Source organism: Pteropus medius, unplaced genomic scaffold (genome assembly GCF_902729225.1).
Source record: "Pteropus medius unplaced genomic scaffold, Ma_sr-lr_union100, whole genome shotgun sequence".
Taxonomy (NCBI): domain Eukaryota; kingdom Metazoa; phylum Chordata; class Mammalia; order Chiroptera; family Pteropodidae; genus Pteropus; species Pteropus medius.
The window spans coordinates 3097190-3119725 of record NW_024346062.1 but is presented as its reverse complement, the minus strand read 5'-3'; the positions used below and the strand labels follow the sequence as shown (position 1 = coordinate 3119725).

The 22536-nt window shown below is 37.7% G+C and overlaps 1 protein-coding gene across 1 annotated transcript in view; it reads left to right on the top strand.

Annotated features, from left to right (window-relative positions):
- The first annotated feature begins 551 nt into the window (after positions 1–551).
- ACOT12 (acyl-CoA thioesterase 12) overlaps positions 552–22536 on the top strand; it is a 41389-nt gene continuing 19404 nt past the window's right edge. Inside the window, 6 exon segments of the mRNA XM_039875184.1 lie at positions 552–572; positions 5820–6067; positions 10863–10928; positions 15579–15639; positions 16190–16291; positions 20154–20289. Coding sequence (XP_039731118.1) covers positions 552–572; positions 5820–6067; positions 10863–10928; positions 15579–15639; positions 16190–16291; positions 20154–20289 — 634 coding nt within the window.

Genomic DNA, 22536 nt, shown 5'->3' with positions numbered 1-22536 from the left:
AAGATTGAGTACAGACAGGGGGACTGATTAAATAAGGCAATCTATTAAGCACGATGTAAGCCAGGCTTCTGTCAGAAAATGGAGTTAGAAATATGGTGAAGGAGAAACAGAATGAACCCTGCAGTAGTGGATAGGGATCGATGCATCAGTCTGAAATTGTGGTTTTATAGATAGTGTATTAGATTCCCAGGGCTGATATAACAAATTACTACAAACTAGGTGGCTTAAAACAACAGATATTTATTCTCTCACAGTTCTAGAGGCCTGAAGTGTGAAATCAAGGTGTGGGGAGGGACACATCCCATCCAGAGACTCTTGGGGAGACCCCTTCTACCTTCTAGTGGTTTCATGTGTTCCTTAGCCTGTGACCACATCCCTCCAATCTCTTGTGTGTTTTCTCCTCTGTATGTCTATAAGGATACATGTGATTGTGTTTAGGGTACACCTGGATAATCCAGGATAAGCTCTTCTCAGACCCTTCATCATATTTTTTGCCATATAAGGTAATATTCATTCATATGTTCTGGTGATTAGAATGTTTGGTTCCAAGGATGGAGAATAAAAAATACAAGGTGAGCCTGAAACATCTGGTTGCACTGGAAAATGAGGATTTACAAAAGAATGATAAAAACATGTCAAAAGAACACACAAGTCAGCTTGAGGGGGCTCTCTCTCACCCAACTGGGGACAATTTGAGCATCAAAATGAATAATGATAATAACAGAGAATAGTCCATTGAATAAAATATGACTCCATAGAGATAAAAATAAATTAACAAATAAATCAAAAGTTTAATGAGGAATAAGGTATTTACATAGTTTCAAAGTACTGCCACGCAAAATGCTCATTAATTACAGAGAAGAAATTTTGAGGAGAAAAGCCTGGGGACACCATATTATCAAATGACCAAGATGAACATCATCAAAAATGGACAGATTAAATTTGTGCACCACCTGATAAGATGCACAAAGAATACAGCATCACTACTTGTCATCCCTGCCGAAGACACATGAACTCAATCTAGTTATGAAGAGACAGCAGGCAAACCCAAATTGAGGGTCATTCCACAAAAATAACTGGCCTATAACCTTCAAAACTGGCAAGGTCATGAAAATGAAGTCTTGTTCCAGACTTACAAAGACAGAAGAAAGTAAGAAAGAAAGAAGGGAAGGAAGGAGAAAAGTAGGGAGGGAAGAAAGAAACGAAGGAAGAAGGGAGGGAGGGAGGGGAGGGGAGGAGGGGAGGAGGAGGAGGAAGGAAGGAAGGAAGGAAGGAAGGAAGGAAGGAAGGAAGGAAGGAAGGAAGGAAGGAAGGAAGGAAGGAAGGAAAACTTCCTTCAAAGGTTTCTCTCAAAAATGAAGTGTCTCTCAAAAATGAAGATGTAAAAATCCTTAACAAAACATTAGCAAATAGAATTCAGCAATATATAAAAAAGATTATATGCCATGACCAAGAGAGGTTTACTCTAGGGATGCAAGTCTGGTTCAACATTTGAAAACAATCAATGTACTTCAGCATATTGACAAGTAGTGGTGGTGGCAGCCAGGGGACTCTATTAAGCAGTGCCTGGCATGAAGTTGGGGCCAAGCAAAGTTGGGGAAGTGAAAAAATTAGACTCTATACACACGGCTTTTGTTCAAACAAAATAAAGTGCTGCACTCCATACACATTAGATGACTCCTAGGTTGTACACCTAATACTTGTTGTCTGGGTGCTGGGGCCACTGGAAGCATGGGGAAAAGAGGAGAAAGATTGGCTTGAGGCTCTAAGTGCCAAGTGTCTAATTCCCCAAGATCAGAGTGATCTTGAGAGTAGAGTCCAGGAATAAAGGAGAGCAAGATGGAAAACAATATGGAGGTTCCTCAAAAAACTAAGAATTGATCTACCATATGATCCAGCAATCCCTCTACTGGGTATTTACCCAAAAGACTGGAAAACCCATATCCAAAAAGATATTTGCACACTGATGTTAATAGCAGCATTATTCACGGTGGCCAGGACATGGAAGCAACTGAAGTGTCCTATGATAGACGATTGGCTAAAGAAGCTGTGGCACATACATACAATGGACTATTACTCAGTCATAAGAAGAGATGAAATACTGCCATTTGTGACAACATGGATGGACCTCGAGATAATCATGCTAAGTGAAATAAGCCAGACTGAAAAAGTAGAAAATCACATGATATCACTTATATATGGGATATAAACCTAAAAGCAACAAATGAACAGGACAAACAGAGATTCAGGGACATAGACAATGGACGAGTGGTTACCAGAGGGTAGGGGGTGGGGGAGGAGAGGAGAGGTAGACGGGGTAAAGGGGGTTAAATACAGGGTGAGTAGGAGGAAGGCGAAGTGGTTAAAGGGGATCAAATATATGGTAGCTGAAGGAAACTGGACTTTCGGTGGTAATCACACAATACACTATATATACGTCAAATTATAATGTACGCCTGAAAATTATATAATTGTATTAACCAATGTCACCCCAATAAACTTAATTTAAAAAAAATAGGGGGAAAAAAAAACATAATAAAACAAAGAAGAGCAAGAGACCCTGGCAAGAAGTTGGCAACCAAAATATAAGAAAGCCCATTCTGGAATGTTTGCCTAGTAACTCTGTATTTAAACTTCGAGGCTTAAAAATTTAAATTTGAAGACATTGACCTGACACCTTTCATAACCTATACCAAAATTTGAGATAGAGTCTGATAGCTAATAAAGTTCATCTCTGTATGAAATACTTTGAATTGCCAAACACTGTGCCTGGGATTCATCTCCTAAAATGGAAAGGCTCCCAGCTGCCTCTAATGTTCAGAATAACGTAAGTATCAAGGCTCTCTGCCTTGTCAGCATTCCCTTGGCACTCATCATACTGGCTTCCATCCCGAGCTCCCACTAGGATGAAGTTCTACCTAAGAGCCTGCTCTCACTTATGCTGGGAGTTAATGTTCCCGGAAGCAGCCTTTAGTCAATGAAGGATGGGAGTTAGAGAATAAAAACCCCAGCTTCCATGACACTAAAAGGGATAACTCAGGCCATTCTTCACAAACTTTAATGCGCTTATAACTCACCTGGGCATCTTAATGAAACTCAGATTCTCATGCAGCAAGTCTAGCTGGGGCCTGAGATTCTGCATTTCTAACAAGCTCCCAGCTGAAGCCTATTGTACTGGTCTGGGGATTACACTTTAACTCCCATACAAGCGCTTTCTGCAATTTCCTCCCAAATAAACTCCTTGTTCTCAAATTCCTATTGGAGGGTCTGTTTCTAGGGGAAGTACTTTTTCTCTCTTCTTATATTTCATGCTCCTTGTTCTGTTTTCTCAGAGCTTGACCACTACCTTGCAATGTGATCCAGGGCAAACACTTCTTTTCCTCATCTCCAGAATGAGAGGGTTAGACTGTCTAGTTTCCTTCCCACTTTAACATTCTAAAGATGTTCTCATTATCATACTTTCCACACTCTTCTCAATCAGCTTTCCTGCTTTTGTGCATGACCTTTTAAAATCAAGCTGGCTTCACATTCTGCTCTTCAAAAGATGTCTCTAAACAGAAATGAAAAATGAAAGCCTTTTCTTCAAATATAATAGCAAAAATCCTTGACAAATAAAGGATATAGCAAATGTTCACACATGCAGATGACATTTTCATTGTGCAAAAGAAAAAGAGACCATTCAGAAAAACATAAGAATAGTAGTTTTAGGCTGAGGCTATTAAAATGAAAATCAGTGTGAAACCAACAAACGATAGGAAACCATAATCAAAAGATATCTAAATAGGAGGTAATACATATAAGAAAACACAGTAGTAAGTCTGTGTACTGTGTCTGCTTTTTGATCAAACATCCCTAGACATGCATATACAGATATAAGCTATCCCCCTCCAGATAATCACTTTGGAAATCTAACTTCTCACATCTATGCTTAAAACATTTTCAAAATTCCTCAAGTTTACAAGAAACCATATATATGAGCATATATATAATATTACTTTAGTCATCATTTTTGCCCAAAATATTACAACCCAACCCAAACACAAACTCTATTTCTAATAACTTAAATTTCCTAAAATCAAGCTGGCTAAATGAATTCATGCATGTAACCATCAGTTATTGCTGAGTAACAATCAATCCACAAATCACAGTGACATACAACATTAAGTAGTCATATCTCATTTACGAGTCTGTATATCTACTGGGTGGCTCAGCTTCAAGCTGCAAGTCTGCAGGTTGCCTAGAATTGCTCTGCAATTTGTGAATTCGGCTCCCAGATGCTGATGTGGCAGCTATTCAGCCATATAATCTTCTCATGGCAGGGGTCAGATATGAAGGTCTAGGCTTGGAACTGCTACACTGTTGTCATCTCACCACACTCCAAAGCAAGTCATGTGACCATGCACAGCATCAAGAAGTGCCACCCATGGAGTTAGCAGATGGAGTGATATCTGATGAACGATAATCTAATCTTCCAGAATGGGACTAAGAAGTCTAGAGGCATTTTCCAAAGAGGAGTGCTAAAAGTGATAATAGTAATAACATTGTCACTGAAATAAGTATATAAATACATAAGAGGATCATCTTAGAGGTATATTAATTTGATTGTTTAAAAGGTTATTTTTGTGCTTTTTATAAAAGTCAAACTTTATACTTGCCTAACTGAATGCATCCAATTCTTATTTACGCTTATATGGGATGGAAACCTACTCAGAGAGGATCCCGAAGGTTATTAAGTCCATGTTTCTTTAGTTCTTCTCTTTCATAAAAAGAATCTTTGAAAGGAGAAGAAAAATTACCAGAATCTCCATTAATCAAAGCCATCTGCACAGGGATGAAAAAGCATCACCAATTTGTTGTAGTCAGTTAGGTTTTGTGGTTGCTGCTTTGCTGCTGAGGTAAGCCAGGTGCTCTACTACCTTAGCTGCTCCATATTAAGTCAGCTGCATGCCTGACACTGTGCTTGGGCTCTCCAGGCTTCCATTTCTTCACCCATAAATGCTCTCCCAGGTGCAGCTAGCCCTAACAATACAACATCTGTGAATCTGTTATATGCCCGAGGTTTTCTGATGTCACCCTTTCCTTCATGAGAACTGCTTCGTAAAGTCACTGATTTCAGCTCTGGAAAGTGTAGCAGCTTTTATGTGTTAAAGGCCGAGAATGAAAACTCTTGTTTAATGTTCTAAATTTTTGTCTCCTATAAAAAAGAGATTCCCTTGGGATTTGCTGGGCTAATTAGTAATGAGGTGATAGTTTCTAATCTTAAATTCTCTAGAATAAAACTAAAAGGTTCCCTTTCTTTGTTGGATGACTCTGATGTGCCTGCAAACATCAGCACTTTTTTTTTTTTGGTTCGGTTTGCAGTGGGGGTAACTTCATAACAAAATGATCAACACCAGAGGGTTCTTTGGAGCCATTATATCTCAAGAATCAGAAGGTGGATTTTGAACTAAGGCTTGAGGAGCAGGTGCCCTCTCTACCTGGCAGTCAACAGTCAGGAAAAAAAATAGTCAAATACTCCAAAATCATTTTCTAAAGCAAAAGTTCACCATTCTCTGGACAGCATTTAACTAATTAGTTCTTAACTCCCCATCACCTGTCAAGTTCTTCAGCCTTCACTATTTGCTTACTAAACATCTATGTCATCTGAGCCAGGGACATGCTATGAGTTTCATACATTATCTCTTTTAATATCTGCACAGCCCTCTTAGATGAGGACTGCTATCCTCCCTTTTCGGTTGCCCCAGATTTGACTTCCGAAACAGAGGAGAGCGCGCCTCCGCTCTCCTCGCGATATTCCGGGTACCTGAATCTCACCCCAGGTGCACCCAGCGGGCCCGGGCGGCCGGCAGGGGCGGGATTCCTGGCCGAGATTCCCGGCCGGGACCGCGGCGCCCCCGGTACCCTTTAGAGCCGGGCGGCCTTCTCACAGCACAGCCGCGGAGCGGCGGACGCCCGGCGAGGCGCAGGTGAGCCAGGCCGTCCGGCCGGCGCGCGCCAACTCCCGCGGCGGGCTGGGCGCGGGGCTGCTGCTCACGTGGATCGACGCCACCGCCTGCCTTACGGGTAAAGGTGCGGCGGGCCAAGGTGGCCGGGGAGGGGCACTGTGGGGGGTCCGAAGAGGGTACAGAATAGGGTAGGTCGGGTGCCTGGGGTCCGGAATGTGGGGTCCTGACTGGAGGGAGAGGGTGTCCGGGATGGCAGGGGTGTCTGGGAACTAGGAGGTGGGCTGGGATGTGGGGATGAGGAACGGTGGGGGTTCGGGATGGCGGGACTTGGGAGCGTCCGGGATGACGCGCCCCAGCGCAGAAGTCGATGCCTGGCTCCCCACCCCGCGCCACTCCAGGACCCGGAGAGGAGAATATTTAGAGTTGTGAGCCCTGTGCTAGTTCATCCAACACTGGGGATGACCTAGACCAGTGGTTCTCAAACGTTTTAATCTTGGAGGTTCCTTTACTCCATTAAATAAATGAGAATCCCGGGAGCTTCTGTTTATGTAGGTTATTTTTATCCCTATTTACCATCTTAATTTTTTTTTTAATTCATTTAAAAAGAACAAGAATGAACCCACTACATAACAAAAACGTACTTAGAGGAGTGATATTGGTTTACATTTCTGCAAATCTCTTTAATATCTGGTTTAACAGAAGCTTACTCACTGCTCCTATCTGCTTTTGCATTCAGTTTGTCGCCTACCACACGCTTATTTAGTCTCCTCTCAGGATATTTGCACATGCTTTTAGCCGTCATACTCTTCTCTTGGCCTTTTCCGTACATCACAACTCAGTTTAAATATTGTTTCCTCAAAAAATGTTTTCCAACCACCTGTTTACATTTGCAGCCTTTCGTCATCACCTTCATCACAATACCCTTTTCAACTTCCTTCATATTACTTAGCACAATCGCTAATTACTCTGTATATTAATTTGTTCACATCTTTATTTCTTGCCTGGCCGGTTCGCATGTAAACTAAAGTTTAGTAAGCACTAAATAAAAACCTCCTGATAATATGGGTGAGTAGATGGATGGGTCCAAAACTTGAAATCTCATTTCTAAAAAGCTAGGTTTTGCATACGACACTTAATAGATTCTGCAAATGTACATTTAAAGTAAAATATGTTAAGATAAAAATGTTAGAGCTGGAAGGAGCTTTAAAAATCATGTATCCCAGGACTCTTACAGAGGACAAAAGTTAAGCTCAGATGATTACAGAACCCTGCTTTTCTCAATGAGTATTGATAGAGTTTCTAATCTCCTGTGTGTTAACCACCTGCAAAATTCAGTCATATATCTGATGCCAATCTGTTTGTTTGTCTTCTGTTTGTTGACAGGTCTGTTTGGTTTCTGTCTTAATAGTTTTTTATGAGGATTTTAGGTAGGTTATTATACCATGATAATGGTAACATAAATATAAAATTAATCCACATGTAGGAGAACAAGTATAGAAATCACTGAGGTCGTTAATAATAATGATGCCTATTGCCAAGGCAGTTGAACATATTACATGAATATTGAAATGACTTTTATAGTTACCTCACTTAGTGCCTCTTTCCTGTAATGGAGAAATAATTGCCCTCCTGCAATTGTCATAAAAATTTCTATGGTTTTACATCTTGGAAACTCAATCCATACAATGATTCAATTGATAACCAATTACCCTGGACCCAAATACTTATATTACTAGTAATACAATATTAAACCTTTATGATGAAGTTGGCTTGGAATAATGGATAATGCCTGTAGTAAACACTCCATAGTAAGAAAAGGCACCACATAAGCAAAGGGACATTATTTAGCCAAGGTATTACTAAATCTGCTGCAGAGAAATGCTCCATCATAGTGTTTTAGTTTATATAATAAGAATAATACAAAAACTGGTTTTTCTGGCATTTTGCCAACCAAAGTTCCTTATTGACCAGCACTACTTTACAGCCACTATGATATAGTGATCACAGTCATGGCCCCAAAGCACTTCCATGACCCCTAGGCACTGCTAAATTCCAAAATGTCTTCTCAATATTTAAAGAAAAATTAAATACATTCACTATCATTTTGGCATTAGACCTCGTTCTTTCAGTAGCCCCATTGTACTTTTAGCTCCTTAAGCCTAAGGGCTTAAAGCCATTCCTGAGTCATTCTTCATCCTCTGTATCCATTTTTTATTTTAAAATATCTCAAATTCACATTTCCCTCTCTATTTGTGAATCTTTTCCAGGGTTCGCTCTCTCAGGAATGGTGCCCAGTCTATCCTATTATACAGGTCAGAAATCCAGGAATCTTCCATCTTTGATACTGCTCTCTACCTCGCTTCCCCCTCCACTGATTCAATCTATGGACCAAGGCCTATCAATGTTACCCTAAAGAAATCTCTCAAACCCAGCCATTTTGTTGTGCCTCGACTGCCACCATCTAGTCCAAGCCACCTAGGTCTGGTTCCTTAGTTACCCTTATAAAATCCATGTTTTCTTTAGAGCATTTAATTCATTTTGTTATTTATTCATTTAACCCTGGCTTCTCCACTAGACTCTATGAGAATGAGGATCGTAGCTGTTTTATATTTTCAGCACCTTACATAGAAGCTAGTATAGCACAGCTGTTCAATCAAGGTTAGTTAAAGGAATGAATGAATGGAAGATCACAATCACTTAGCTAGTCTGCTACTATTCCTTAGCTTCTCTCGGTTTTCCCAGGGAATCGGAAATAGCTTTAGGGTTTATCCACTTTTATCGGCATACTGTATGAACAACAATCAAAATTAAGAGCCAAGGCAAGTTGGTCCTATTGAATTCATATCAGACACACTTGTAAAAATAAAAGCATAATCACATGTAAAAACTGTGGTCCTATGTTGGTTCTCCATATTTTAATTTTTTTATTTTCAATTTAATGGTCCTTGAAAATCTATAATACAAACTGTGGCTGTCGAGCCTCTGAAGCCCATATGTAGTCAAGGACTTCTTTAGAGAGCATTCCTTGAGTGGCCTTCTCTGAGAGTTCCTATTGCTTCCGTAATCAAAATCACTATTTAGAACAATGTATTTAATCTAAGACTAAATTTCCTCATTTGAAAAATGGAACTAATAATAGTACCAACCTCATGTAATGGACATACATAAATACTTAGCTCAGCGCCTAGCCAATAATAAATGCTTAATAAATGGTAACTGTTATTATGATTATGTTTCTCCTTGATCCCAAATGCAATCTAGTATAGTGCTATATATACATGATACCCAATATATACAATGAAAACTTAGTCTTTTATTGGTTATTGCAATTTAGTTATCATTTAAATCTTAAAATTGGTAACTCATGTTGGTGTACATGGTTTAACACTTTATTAACAAGAGTAATTTGATAAGCTCAATGGCCCATTCCCTCGTGTCAGGTAACTGGAATGAATGTCCATTTAGGTACCCTTTAGTCAGTGTTTAACAGGATATATCTGCAAGGTCCAGTAGTTCTCTGGCAATCTTAAGCTCCGTAAGGGCACTGACTATGTCTGGATCTCTAACTACCATTGAATAGACTTGTTAAAAGATGTTAATGTTAAAAGATAGGACTGATTCAGCTCAATCTCTGGAAATCAGTGAGAACATATGTCTAATATACTAAATTAAATTGAGCCCACTTTGAGTATTTCTAGAATCTGATACCTTTGCATACCCTTCCTCTCGCTTAACTTTATCTCTGGGAAGGGCATCCTCCACTCCATTCACACAGAGTTCTGCTATGGTTAGCTTTCTGGTAACTCAGTTTATAATACATGCATATTTGGAAGAATAGTTAGTTACTTCCAACTAATAAAGTCAGAATGTCCAATTTTCTACAGAATTAGATCATAGGAGTGTTTTAAATGTTCTCTGGAATATTTTCTTACTTCTCTTTACCTGGGACTATCAATACCTGTTGCAGCTAAAGTAACCCGCTACACACAAAGAATACAAATTCAGTATAATTCACTATTTCTCTCTTTTTCATAATGTGGAACCATGAGTGAAGTCTCAAAAATTAAAATGAAGTTAAAAGTTCTTAAAAAATCAATGAAATCTATTTGGGATTCCCCAAAATCAACTGGCCGTTCCCCAAAATCAATTTCTGGCAGAAGCACATATAAAAATGTTTCCCAAAAAAGAGTAAATTCTGATATTTTTATATAAAGTAAAACCAACAATCAAAATAAATGTCTCAACAAATTAAATGTAGACATAGAACATGGAAATACCTGGAACACTTCCCTATTCTCTCTCTGCTATACTCAATCAATACTCTTCCCCCTCCAACATGATTAATGCATGGTGAATTTGGTAATAATAAATAATAGACATTGACCAAATACCTACTATATGCTCATCTCTGAGTCTCTGATGTCCAGAGAAGTTCCTCTCTGATTTAGTGTTCGTGATCTCAGGGTGTCTCACACTGTTTAGTGCTTACATTGGCTAATTGGTTTAAAAACATTCAGCCACTGGTTATGTGAGATAATGGATACGGCTTTAATGCATTGTTTGTAAAGCAAAAGGAAGGCAGTACCTGACAAAATATTTAAAGTTGTTATCAACGTACTAAAATTGCTGTTTAAATAATGAGATATACTGGGTATTGGTATTGAATTTCAAATCAAGGTTAATGTAAATTAAAACTTAGAAGAAAGTACAGTAATTCCCATGCAGCAGAACTATAACTTATAGAGCCAAGGAACTGTTATGATTCAAATTATCCAGAAGTGTGAGTACAGTGGTCTTAACATTGAATGAGAGGAGGAGTTATTAAAATAAATCCACTTAAGTTTCATTCTTTCTCCCCTATATCAAAATATTTAAACATTACTAATGCAGCACACTTTTATCTATTTTTCGAAGCTGAAAACATACTGGGGTTTCCTGTATTACAGCCTCAGTGGATGACATACAATTTGAGGAGACAGCTAGGTAAGTGGCATTGCTCTATCATGCCTTTCTAAGTGGCATTGCTCTATCATGCCTTTCTCCTAGGTGTATAGGTTCATTTGCAACATGTAAGCTTATTCATTTAAAGTCGTAACTAATTCATTAATAAAATAAATAACATTTCACCCAATATAAATCAGTAATAAAAATAATTGCCAAGGCCTACTTTTAGTAAATATTGTTAACAGTAAATTCAGTCCTGATTTTGTTGAGAAATAGCTCTGAGCATTAGATGCATTCTTAGATGTATAAAGCATAGCAAGATTTCTTAAAGCTAATTCTTAATGGCTTCTTCCTCTATTAGAAGAATAATTAATAATAATAAGTATCTCTGTGATGGTGAATTTCATCATTAGGTTGTTGGGTAAACATTAATTCGTCTGAGGAGAGAGATTAAATTATTAAAACCTTTTTATGTATGGGAGTATGCATGTGCTTTACCATCTCTTATTGTAGAAAATTTCAAGATACACAAATATTTCAAACATACACAGAATATGAGAGAATGGTACTGTGTATCTCCAAGGACCTACCACCTATGACAACAATTAACTCATGGACACTTTTGTTTTAGCAATATCCCTCTAGACTCCCACAGACACCTGGAATATTTTCATGCTAATCCCAGGCATTATCTGTGACTATTTCAGCATATATTTCTAAAAGATAAGGGCTCTTTTAGAAAACATATAACTTAATCACAATACCATTAACAGAAATTATTATTCCCAATGTCTCAAAAAATATTTTTTTCATTTAAACAATTGTTTTATTGAATCTGGATCCTGCATGATTGAAATGTCTTTTAACATATAATTTTCCCTTCCTTTTCTTTTACAATTTATTTTTTAAACAAACCTGGTCATTTGCCCTATAGAATTTACCACATATGTATTTGTTCATTGTATCCCTATTTAGCATGTTCACTTGTCCTTTGTATTTCTTGTAAATTGATATTACATTTAAAAATTGATCTAATGAAGTTTTGATATTTTGGTAAAACTACTTCCTTTCAAGAGCATAATATCTAATGATAATTACCTAGAATCATTATTTCATTAGATATTGGTAAGATGGTAATATGCTAATTCTGTATTTCTTCTTCATTTATTTTCTAAAATACTATGTAGACCTTTTAGCCAATTACTCGGTTACCCTGAGGTAAACTTTGTCCAGGAAATAGGCTTAATTCTTTTCCTTTATTTAGTATCATAATGAGCCCATGGATTTTTATGTATTTGGTACATTTTAATTCTGATGTGATTATTCTTATGGATGCTTAAAACTGCCCGGTCTCTCTGGACAAGGGGAACTTCTTTAGTGTAGTTGCTAAGTCCTTTGGGCATAACCCCAAAGTTAGACATCTTCAATAACTCCTTTGCTTTCTGGTATGACAAGATGAGCTCATCTTTTACATTTCCTCACACAAACTTAGAAATTTCTTCAAAAGAAATAGTAAGTAAAGATCACAGTCTGGACAGGAAAGGTGCTCATTGGTCCAGAGTTGGTCATTATTTCTAAGCCTTTTCAGTGGACAGAATTAGGAATTATGAGTTTTTTAAAGAGTTTATGTTAATCTTTAATAAATTAAGATTATATGGTTTTATTTAATGTCTTTGATTTTAATATTTAGTATCTCTTTGGTTTTATTCCCCTGTATATCTCGATTCTCAAAGACATGAACATAACTTACAAGAAAAAGGAAGACTTAAAGTCATCTGTTTCTGTCCTGGACTGGTACTTGAGGACCATGAGGTAGTTGCCACCAGTGTTCAAACCCTAAGTAATCTTGTCCACTGAAATGCCCAGTTAATTTCTCCAATCTTAACTGCTTACACTTATTTATTTGGCATTTATCTATTTATATACAAACAAAATTAAGTTAAATAAAACCACATGCATAAAGAAATTACTTCAAACCTGACCAAAGAAATTTTTGGCAGGATTTAGAATCATAGACATGGAGAAACCTTTATACTCAGCCCAGTCTTCTCTTTTTACCAAAGAGAAACTGAGGCATAATGCCCAGAGCCAGCTTGGGTCAGAGGACACTTACAAACTGGACCTTTTTATGCTTAATCCAGTGCTTTCTGCAACCCATCACTCTGTGTTTGTGATCAGCTACTGTTATTGAACATCTCCTGATGCTCGTTCTCACAGGTAATTGCAGTGTCTCTGTAAAAGTCCTTAACATTCTAGAATCTTATAGATGCAAACAAAAGTCTGTTGACTCTGTTCACACACTAGCTATGTGATTTTTTCCCCTGAAGTAAAAAAAAAGACATGTATTTGCATCTCAGTAAAATCACAAATAATTGTAAATTCAAACTTATTTGAGAATAGATTAAAGCACAATTATTAAATTTGGAAATGCCGACAGTACATTGTAGTAAAATATCTATTATGGACTTTCCAATTGTAAATTCTGTATATTAATCTTGTACCCTCCTCACTGAAATTTGGTTTTGCCATTTTGTACCATTTTGTTCGTATTATCAAAGGATTTGTGGGCACTAAAATCAAGAGAACTTCTTGTATTTTTTTGTATGCAACCTGTACCATGAAAAAAAATGAGTTACATATAGAAAGCCATATAATTTGATTATAAACCCTATTAGATATTTTTTAATTTACAAATATTTATTGCTTACACAAAAGGCACTCTTCTAGGTTTAATAGGGTATGTGAATGATTATGGCACACTTCCAGAGTGTGGCAGTCACTCAGTCTGATGAGAAGTCAAACAAATATATAATCATCAGAATAGAAAGTGTGATAGCACGCATGCTTAGGATGAGATATTAAACTCAGTTCTATGAGGTAGTTAAAATGTACATTTTGACTGGAGAATCAATGATAGTTTTATGATAGAGGTAGCATTTAATGTGGGCCTTAAATGAGATATAGATTTTCATCTGGTGAATAGGAAAAGGACTTCACAAGACAAGGTACAGGTAAGAGCCTCAGCACTAAGGTGGGAAGGAGCAGAGAGTGCTCAGGAAAAACCTGGTTTACAGAGAGATGATGCCCCTGCTGGAGACTGAGGTTGAGTAACAGTAGGCCTTTAATGTCATGCTGTGAAATTGGTTTTATTTAATTGGGATCGGTCATTTCATTCATTTGACAATTCGATGTCTGGAGTTTGGTTTGGTGGAGAATTCCCCTACTTTTAAAGGCATGGCAGAGTTCACAAAGGGACAAAGAAAAGTAGCAGATGCTTCCCCTCCTCTGACAGGCAGAGAAGCATAAACTTTTGGTAGTATCTGAGTATAAAGTACTATTGCTGGCTAGTGTTGTTACTGTAAATCTCGGCTAGAAACCTTACTAAACAGACTTAAGAAGTCTAGGAGGAACAAATATAAGGGAAAAGAAAATTGGTTTGGGCTTGCATGTGCTAAACTTGGGGATTAAGTTAAATTAAGTAATGTATGTAGAAGCAGCTAACAGAGCCTAGTAGAGCCTCCATAACTATTAGTTAAATCTGCTGAGAGAAGTTTGAAAGTGTGCCTCTGAGTTTCAAGAATGAGATCCAGGCTAAAGATGTAGATTTGAGAGTCATCTCTCTAAAGATGATAGAATAGTAAAAGAAAACTAGGTTTTCCAGGAAGAGGGTAAAATGAGAAAAGAATAGGACAAAGGGCAGAAATTTAGGAGATGTCTACATTTAAGGGATAGATTAAAGAAGAGAAATCGGTGAAGGAAACTGAGAATGAGGAGAGAACAGTAGTTTGGAAACCAAAGAGAGAGAAAGTTTCCTGAAGAAAGAGGTTGATGCTGTTCAATGAATTAGATGTTGGATTTGGTTGTGAGGAAGCGACTGGAGAGATCAGAGTAAAATGTGGAGGCAACAGCTAGATGGGAGTGGCTGCGAAGCAAATGAGGGATGAAACCCCAAACTTCTATGCCTGGCAAAATTCTAATCCTTGAAGACCCATGTCAAATATCACTTCTTCTGTGACTCCTTTCTTGACTTTTCAAATTAGTCATTTCTTCTGGGTGCCTTTACAATATTTGATCCTTCTTTTCAGAAAATTTTATAATGTTGCACTTCATCTGTTGACATGCTGGTGTCCCAAGTGAAAACTCCTAGATATCATCAACCATGTCTTGTTCATCATTGTAATCTCAGGTCTTAGCTTAATGCCAGACTGGTCATGACTCAGTAATGGATCTTCAAGCAGCGTTGAGAGCCTGTATAAATCTGGTGAAGCTGATCAATTTTAGGGCTTGATTGTTTGTATGTTTATTCATTTATTTGTTAACTAACATTTAAAAATAAATAGCAGTTGTATAGGTTTGCTTATGTGTTTGTTTTAACATTCCTTAAGGAAGCAGCTGCACCATAGTCAAAGTATCTGTTGCAGATTTGGAAGTCATTTTTAACACAATCTTTGCCAAGGCTCTTTTCTGTTTAAATAGAGGTAGTCAGTTAACATATGTGTGGTTCACAACGATTGACATCTGTTTTTAGTGCCGTCTTTTTCTGTTTTCATCAACCTGGATTTTTCACACACAAATGTTATCAACATGATAAGGTGAAACTGCACTATTGTGCACGTGTTTAACTAAATCTTCAAGTATAAAATGAGGTGTTCTAGGATTACTGAGTTTTTTTTTGTTTTTGTTTACTAGAGTTAGACAAGTTATAACCATCAAAACGAAAGTTACTAGAGCATTCAGCATAAGCATGGAGGTAAGAGGCCCCTTTCCTTACTTCTGCCTCTTGGTGCTAATAATGAAATTAGAAAATGCTTATCACATAATGCCAAATTTTAAAAAAATTATAAAGCTGTAAATACAGTACAATTTTATGTTCATGTACACACGTACATGTTTCATATTTTATATAGGAATAAATAATATAGATTTCATATTTATATATATGATATCATATACATAACTGGAAAAAATTCACTAAATGTTAGTAATTATTAATCTCGGTGGTGGGATTACTGATAATTGATAATATATACTCTACATAGTTAGATTCCATTTTTATTATTTATGTTTATATTTACCAACTTTTCCATCCTAAGTATATATTTTTTATAATCAGAAGTTATTTTTCCAATTTTATAGAACATTATTAAAAGAACAGTATTAACAGTATTACTTTAAAATAAATTTAAAATGCTAGTTTCATTCACAACGCAAAGAAAAGAATGGTGAAGTGCATAACTGAATTTTGAATGCTATAATCTTATGTTATCTGAGGCTGAAAGTTTATTTTCTTTTCATTTTAGATCAGCATCAAAGTCATAGTACAAGACATATTCACTGGCATTGAGAAACTTGTTAGTGTGGCCTTCTCTACATTTGTAGCCAAACCTGTTGGAGAAGAAAAGGTAAATTTTCTGTGTGACAAGGTATCTAGCATGTAATTCAAGGACATATTAATAATTGCATCAGAATTATTATTGAAAAAAGGACATTCATCTTACCATGAGTTATGCTTTCCCAAGATTTGTTTTTCATCAATATTTATCATAAGAGTTACAACTCTGGTAATATCATAGCATTAAGTATTTTAGAGAAAAGGAGATGTAGCCAGTTTGTGAAAGAGGAAAAAATAGTGTTTTAAGTGATCCAAAGGTCATATCACTTTTGAAAAATATATTGCTTACTGAGTTAGTTCTTTCATGGTTCTATAACTCCAAATCGAGTTAATTTTTTAAAAGCAAGAGCAATTAAATAGTTTCATGTTATGTTTCAAGTATTATTTTATACCTGAATAAGAATGTCAAAGTCGCTAAGTTATTGAAGTTTGACAATGAGCTTCAGGGCATATAAGGTAAAAACACCCTTAAAAGAAATATGTTGGCTTGATGTGCATGCCCTGTGGGCTTGCCTGGCCATTGGCCCAGGGCAGCTTCTTTGTAGTCTTCTGGAGATTTATTTATTATAATTTCTTGGCTTTCCTTTTTAGGGTCAGGTTGCCTGAGAGAGGGTCCCCATTTAGTCTAAGTATTTTTTAGTGTAATAATTCAATTTAGGATTTAAATCTTTCACTGGAAAGATTGCTCCAGAGATGGGCACAGTGACTTCTCCTAGCTCTGCTTTGAAGCAACAAGAATTGCTTCTCACTCTGCCAAAATGTTCTTCCTTAGACGGCCTCAAACTTTGGAGGCAGGACAAAGCAATGTGTTCACTGGATCCAACAGAGGTGAAAACAGCGCCAGACTCACCAGCTATGCCTCACTTGAGCAAGGAGACACAGAAATGGACTAAGTTCACCGACCATGGTGTCTGGTGGCAGGTGTCCCTGCAGAGTTTTGTACACTGGGACACTTCTCCCACTTTCTGCCCAAGATTAAACAGGCCACAGGCAAATTACATTGCCTAAAGGTATTGTTTTTCAAACTGAAATTCACATAAACTATTTTATTATTTAAAATGCCGTTTTCTGGGCTGCATCCCAGACTTACTATATTAGAATCGCTAGTATAAGAACTTGGACTCTGTACTCTGACAAAGCATCCTAGGGATCCTATGTTCACTGAAATTTAAGATGTTGAGAGGTTTGTCAACAATTCTGTTTTTCCTGGAGTCCTCAGAAATCTCCAAACTCTTGGGAATGAGAAAATGTGGAGGTGGATACAGAGTTTCCACATCTGAGAGCAAGTGACAGAAAGGAGTCCACCTCACCATCCTGTTCCTTCACTTAAAGGGGAAAATGAGGGCCATCATTTTCCCCCTCTAGCGTTAGACTTCTCACTCCTGTAAGAATATCATAGTCACACTTCGGTCTCTGCTGAGACTGAAGAATGTTTTCCTGAAAGCACTTCTAGGAAGCCAGGGGCCTTATGGTGCTGCTTTAATTGCTTGGCTTAGGTAACTTTTATTGTAAAGCACGTTTCCCAGACTAATTTATTTTCCAGTTGGTAACATTCTTATTCAGTTGAACAAGTTCATACAGCTGAACATACTTGTTCAACACATCATGAAGAGAGCCATAAGATATCCATGGTTGGTTTGAAGCGACAGGCCTACCTGAATCTCGGTCCAAAGTGAATTTGTTCCAGGACAAGATGAACAATGATTAACTAGGCTTAGTTCAGTCGTTGCACAGGCCAGATCATTGAAGGACTCACAAGACTCCATAGAGTATGCTTCTGCAAAGCCTGATCAAGCTAAAGGGAATAGTACAGCTGGAAAAACATCTTGCAGGACGTTTGGTCCTTTCCAAAATGTCCACTGAAACATTTGGTCCATGCCAAAAGGTCCTTGATATTTGGTCCTTCACATGTGCCATGACCAGCCAGGTACTGAGGCAAGAGGGTTATTATTGGCAATTCTACTATGACACAATTATTGGATCAATAAAACATGATAGTATTTTTAATGTAGTAACCCTATAAATCAAAAGTCTAAATTATAGACTCTTTGAACCCAGGGATATTTTCTAAGTGTAGATGTTTTGGACAGGACCAAATATCAAAGACCTTTTGGCATGGACCAGATGTCTCCATGGATGTTTTGGACAGATCAGATGTCCATTAATGGAGAAAAAAGCACAAGCAAACATCAGGAAGGTTTAAGACTTCCAGGCATCACTCTCAGGTACCTTTCAGTCATATAAAATATAATTTATCTGCGGATTGGAGAGCCAAAGCATTAGTTTACCAGGTGGTCTTTCTATCCCGTGGGTCACGCAACTAAAACAAGAGTGTGTAAGCAGATAAACCAGTGCAAGCTATCAGTCTATACATTTCTAAACAAATTAGACACAGCGGACCAGGGGCATTATAGACTTGAAGCAGCATATTATAAAGCATTCGCTATTTCATCCTTATCTTGGCCAAGGGTTAGCGCCAGTCTTTAGGTGTCCTGGAAAAAAGCATTGAACTACTCCAGTCCAGCCACAAGGTGTCTCTTCCTTATCCGCATAGGTTAACAGATAGGTGTTTCTGAAGGAGCTTGAGCCCTTGGTTCTACTGCATCATATTTCCAGATTTCTGGAGGTCAGTTAAAGCTTAATTCTGATTCTGATTCTGTTTGTTCATTTTGTTCCTTAGATTCCACATATAAGTAAAATCGTGTTGTATTTATCTTTCTCTGTCTGACTTATTTCACTCAGCATAATAACCTCTAGGTCCATCCATGTCATTGCAAATGGTAGGATTTCTTTTTTTTTTTTAATGGCTGAGTAATATTCCATTGTATATATGAACCATAATTTCTTTATCCAACTGTTTGTTGATGGACATTTAGGTTGCTTCCATATTTTGGCTATTGTGAATTGTGCTGCCATGAACATAGAGGTGCATAGATCTTTACAAATTATTGTTTTGGTTTTCTTTGGATAAATACCCAGAAGTGCAACAAAAAGAACAAACTAATCAAAAGCAGACTCACAAATATAGAGGACAATCTGTGGTGGCCAGCGGGGAGGGTTGTTGGAGGGCTGGGAGAATGGGGTGATGGGTTAAAGAAGTACAAATTAGTAGTTGATAGATGGTCACAGGATAGGGAATGCGGTCAGCATTAATGTAATGGCTAGGTGGAGAGCCAGAGGAGAGAAAGAGCAATTAGGGGATCATTTTATAAACTATATAAATGTCTGAGCAATGTACTGCATACTTGAAACTAATAAAATAAAATTTGAAAAAATAATAAAAAAATAAAAAAGTAAACAAACGAAAATCATATCTAGGTTAATAAAACAAAGCGGCAGACTCCAAAAAAAAAAAAAAAAAAGCTTAATTCTGACACGTTGATTCTTTCTATTCGCTTATTAGATGTTTTCACCATGTGATGAAAGTTTCAAATTGGGACTATCTCTTAGTACTTAGTGCTGGCTTTCTCTAGAACAACTTTATTCCCTTTCTTTAGTGTTTTAATTTTGCAAAAGGTAGAAAATATTTCTTGATAAGAATTCAGTGGCATCAAAATCTATCTCTGCATTCATTAATTTGAAGAAAATCTTATTTTGTAGTTCTTTTGAAAATTTTAAAAATCAGAGAAAAGTAATAGTTGGAAAATTTTCTAAAGGACATATTTTATTCTATGCAGAAAGAATTGTCTGTCTTGATTTTTTTAGTTTAAAAAATATTTTAAGAAAAAAATTTACTCAAAAAAATTTACCATAAATATTTTATTTATTTGAGTTAGAAAACAATGTAGCACATCATTTGTTTTTGCAAAACTCATGTGTGCTTTTATAATTTAAGAAGACAATGAAAGATAAATGTTTTTTTCTTTCTCTAGGTTAATTTAAAACCAGTCACACTTCTAACTGAACGAGATCATGTGGAACTTAATCTGGCTTCTGAGGGAATAAAAGTTCGATTACAACATGAAGATACCATTAAAAACCTGATAAAGGAAAGTAGCAAGTTTGATGGTCAGTAAATCTACTTATAGGAACTTTAATTATATGACTGTGATAAGTGAAGGAATGCTCCTAATTTTCACCTTTTATTATAGTTCGGTCCTGGTGACACTAGATATCTTTTCCAATAAACCCAGTGGCTGGAGAAGAAAGGGGCCAGCCATTCAGAATATAACTGCTGACACCTGAGACCTCTTTAAATCAGAGGATCTCCAGGGGAGGAGATGTGAAAGAAGGGCGACAGGGACCAGGCAGTTCTAGTAAGTGTGCCCTCAGTGATAATAGACGAACAAAGGAATGACAATGCCATATATAGATCTGGTGCTTCACAGTTTACTAAGCACTTTCTTGTCTGTTATTTCATATGAGCTGCATGTAATCTCAACAGTGGAGGAAACTGAAACTCTGAATAGCGAAGAACCTTGCTAAAGATCACAGAGGATGTGCATGGAAGCAATAAGATTCTATTCCTGTTTCCAAGCTTTTCCACAGTAACACTGTGTTTGATGAGCCAAGGTTTCCTTGTTCTCTGGCAGATAATTCCAGAGGGCTCTTTATGGCCTCATGGGGCCATAATGGCAGGCAAAGGAGGTCCACCTGGCCCATCACTTCCTGTCTGACTCCATCTCCTGCAGCCCCAGTGGAGGTTACCTGTGGTGGAGAGCAAAGTGGGTGAGGGGAGGAAATAGAGCGATCCAGCCCCAGCCCATCTCTCTCACCACTGACAGGAGGACAAGGAGGCTCACAGAAAATCCAACACCCTCCCAGTGGCTCCAAGGCAGACACAGGAAAAAGAGGAAGGAAAGGAGAAGACAAAGGGTTCAGGATAAGAAAGTGAAAAGAGGAGGATGAGGAAGAGTGCATGCAAAGGCCAGAGGCAAGAGGAAAGGCAGAGGCAGGGGTGACTAACACCTGTGGGCTTTATTATCCTGCCCATGTGGCATCGTCACCGTCCTGGGACCACCCCATAGACAACCTCTGTGTTGGTAAAGAGTTTTTCAAAGGTTTCTACTCATTGCTGACCTTTAAAGACAATGCTCATTACCAAGTTATTTTTAAGGAAATGAAGACTTTATCATTTATTCACTGTGCTAAGAAGAGTAAGTCTCCTTTTGTAAAGATGGTCTAGGGAACATTTGAGATCTTGCTCCCTGGCATATGTTTTCAGTTTGGCTTAAATAATCTCTTGTAAGAATTCAAAAAAATAAACAGATAAAGATGGTCTCATTACTAAAATATATTTTAGATGCTTTTTGCTAAAGTAATCAGATAGTTAACCCATGACAACTAGAGCGTTACTAGAGAGAAAATTCAAGGTAGAAGGAGGCGAGACATGAAAAGATAGAACTGTATCACGGAGGCTCCCTTAGGCCATGCTAAGAAGCTTGACCTTTTTTCTGTAATTGCTGAGAGCCAGCGAAAGATTTTGAGCAGGTTTGATGCATGATTAGGTTTGCTCTTAATATAGTCACTCTGGGTGAGACTAGAGGGATAGAGACCAGGCAAGAGGTGAGAGTTGGATGCACCAGGCAATGATAGTGGGGAGAGAGAGGAGGGAAAGAGGAAAAAAATATATACAAGAGTTAAAATCATCAGAACATGGTCACTGACATGGGGAGAAGGGTGAGGAAGAAGGAGTCTAGGATACCGCTCAGGTTTCTGGTTTGAGCAATTAATTAATGGTTGTATTATGCACTTACATATAGAATATGAAGAGTGGGGTGGGGCAGTTTTGTTGAGGTAGATGATGAGTTCAGTTTCATCTGACAAGCCTGTGGAACAACCAAAAGAATGAGACCAGGGCTGGGGAGACTAAGTTTGAGAGACAACAGTTTACAGATGGTAATTCAAATGCAGATAGTACCTTCAGTCACCCAGGGAGGGCGCTTGGGGACACAAAGGTGGTGGGTCAAGGATGGAACCTGCAGAACTTGGCTGTCTAAGAGATAATCAGGGGAGGAGGATGAATCTACAAAGGAGACCTGGAGGGACTGGTCAGAGGAGTAAGGGAGAACCGGAAAGAGTGGTGTCATAAGTCAAGGGAGTAGAGTTATATGAAGAAATGAGTGGTCAGCTATGTTCCAGGACATGAGGAATAAAAACTGTCCACTGAATTGGGAATAGGGAAGTCACTGGTGACTTTGGCAAGAGTGTGGTTAGTGGAAGCATGAGTGCAATAAATAGGGTATAGAGAGAGAGATTCTGATGACCCCGTATTAGAGGAATAATGGGATAGGCAAGAGCTTACTATCATTTCTG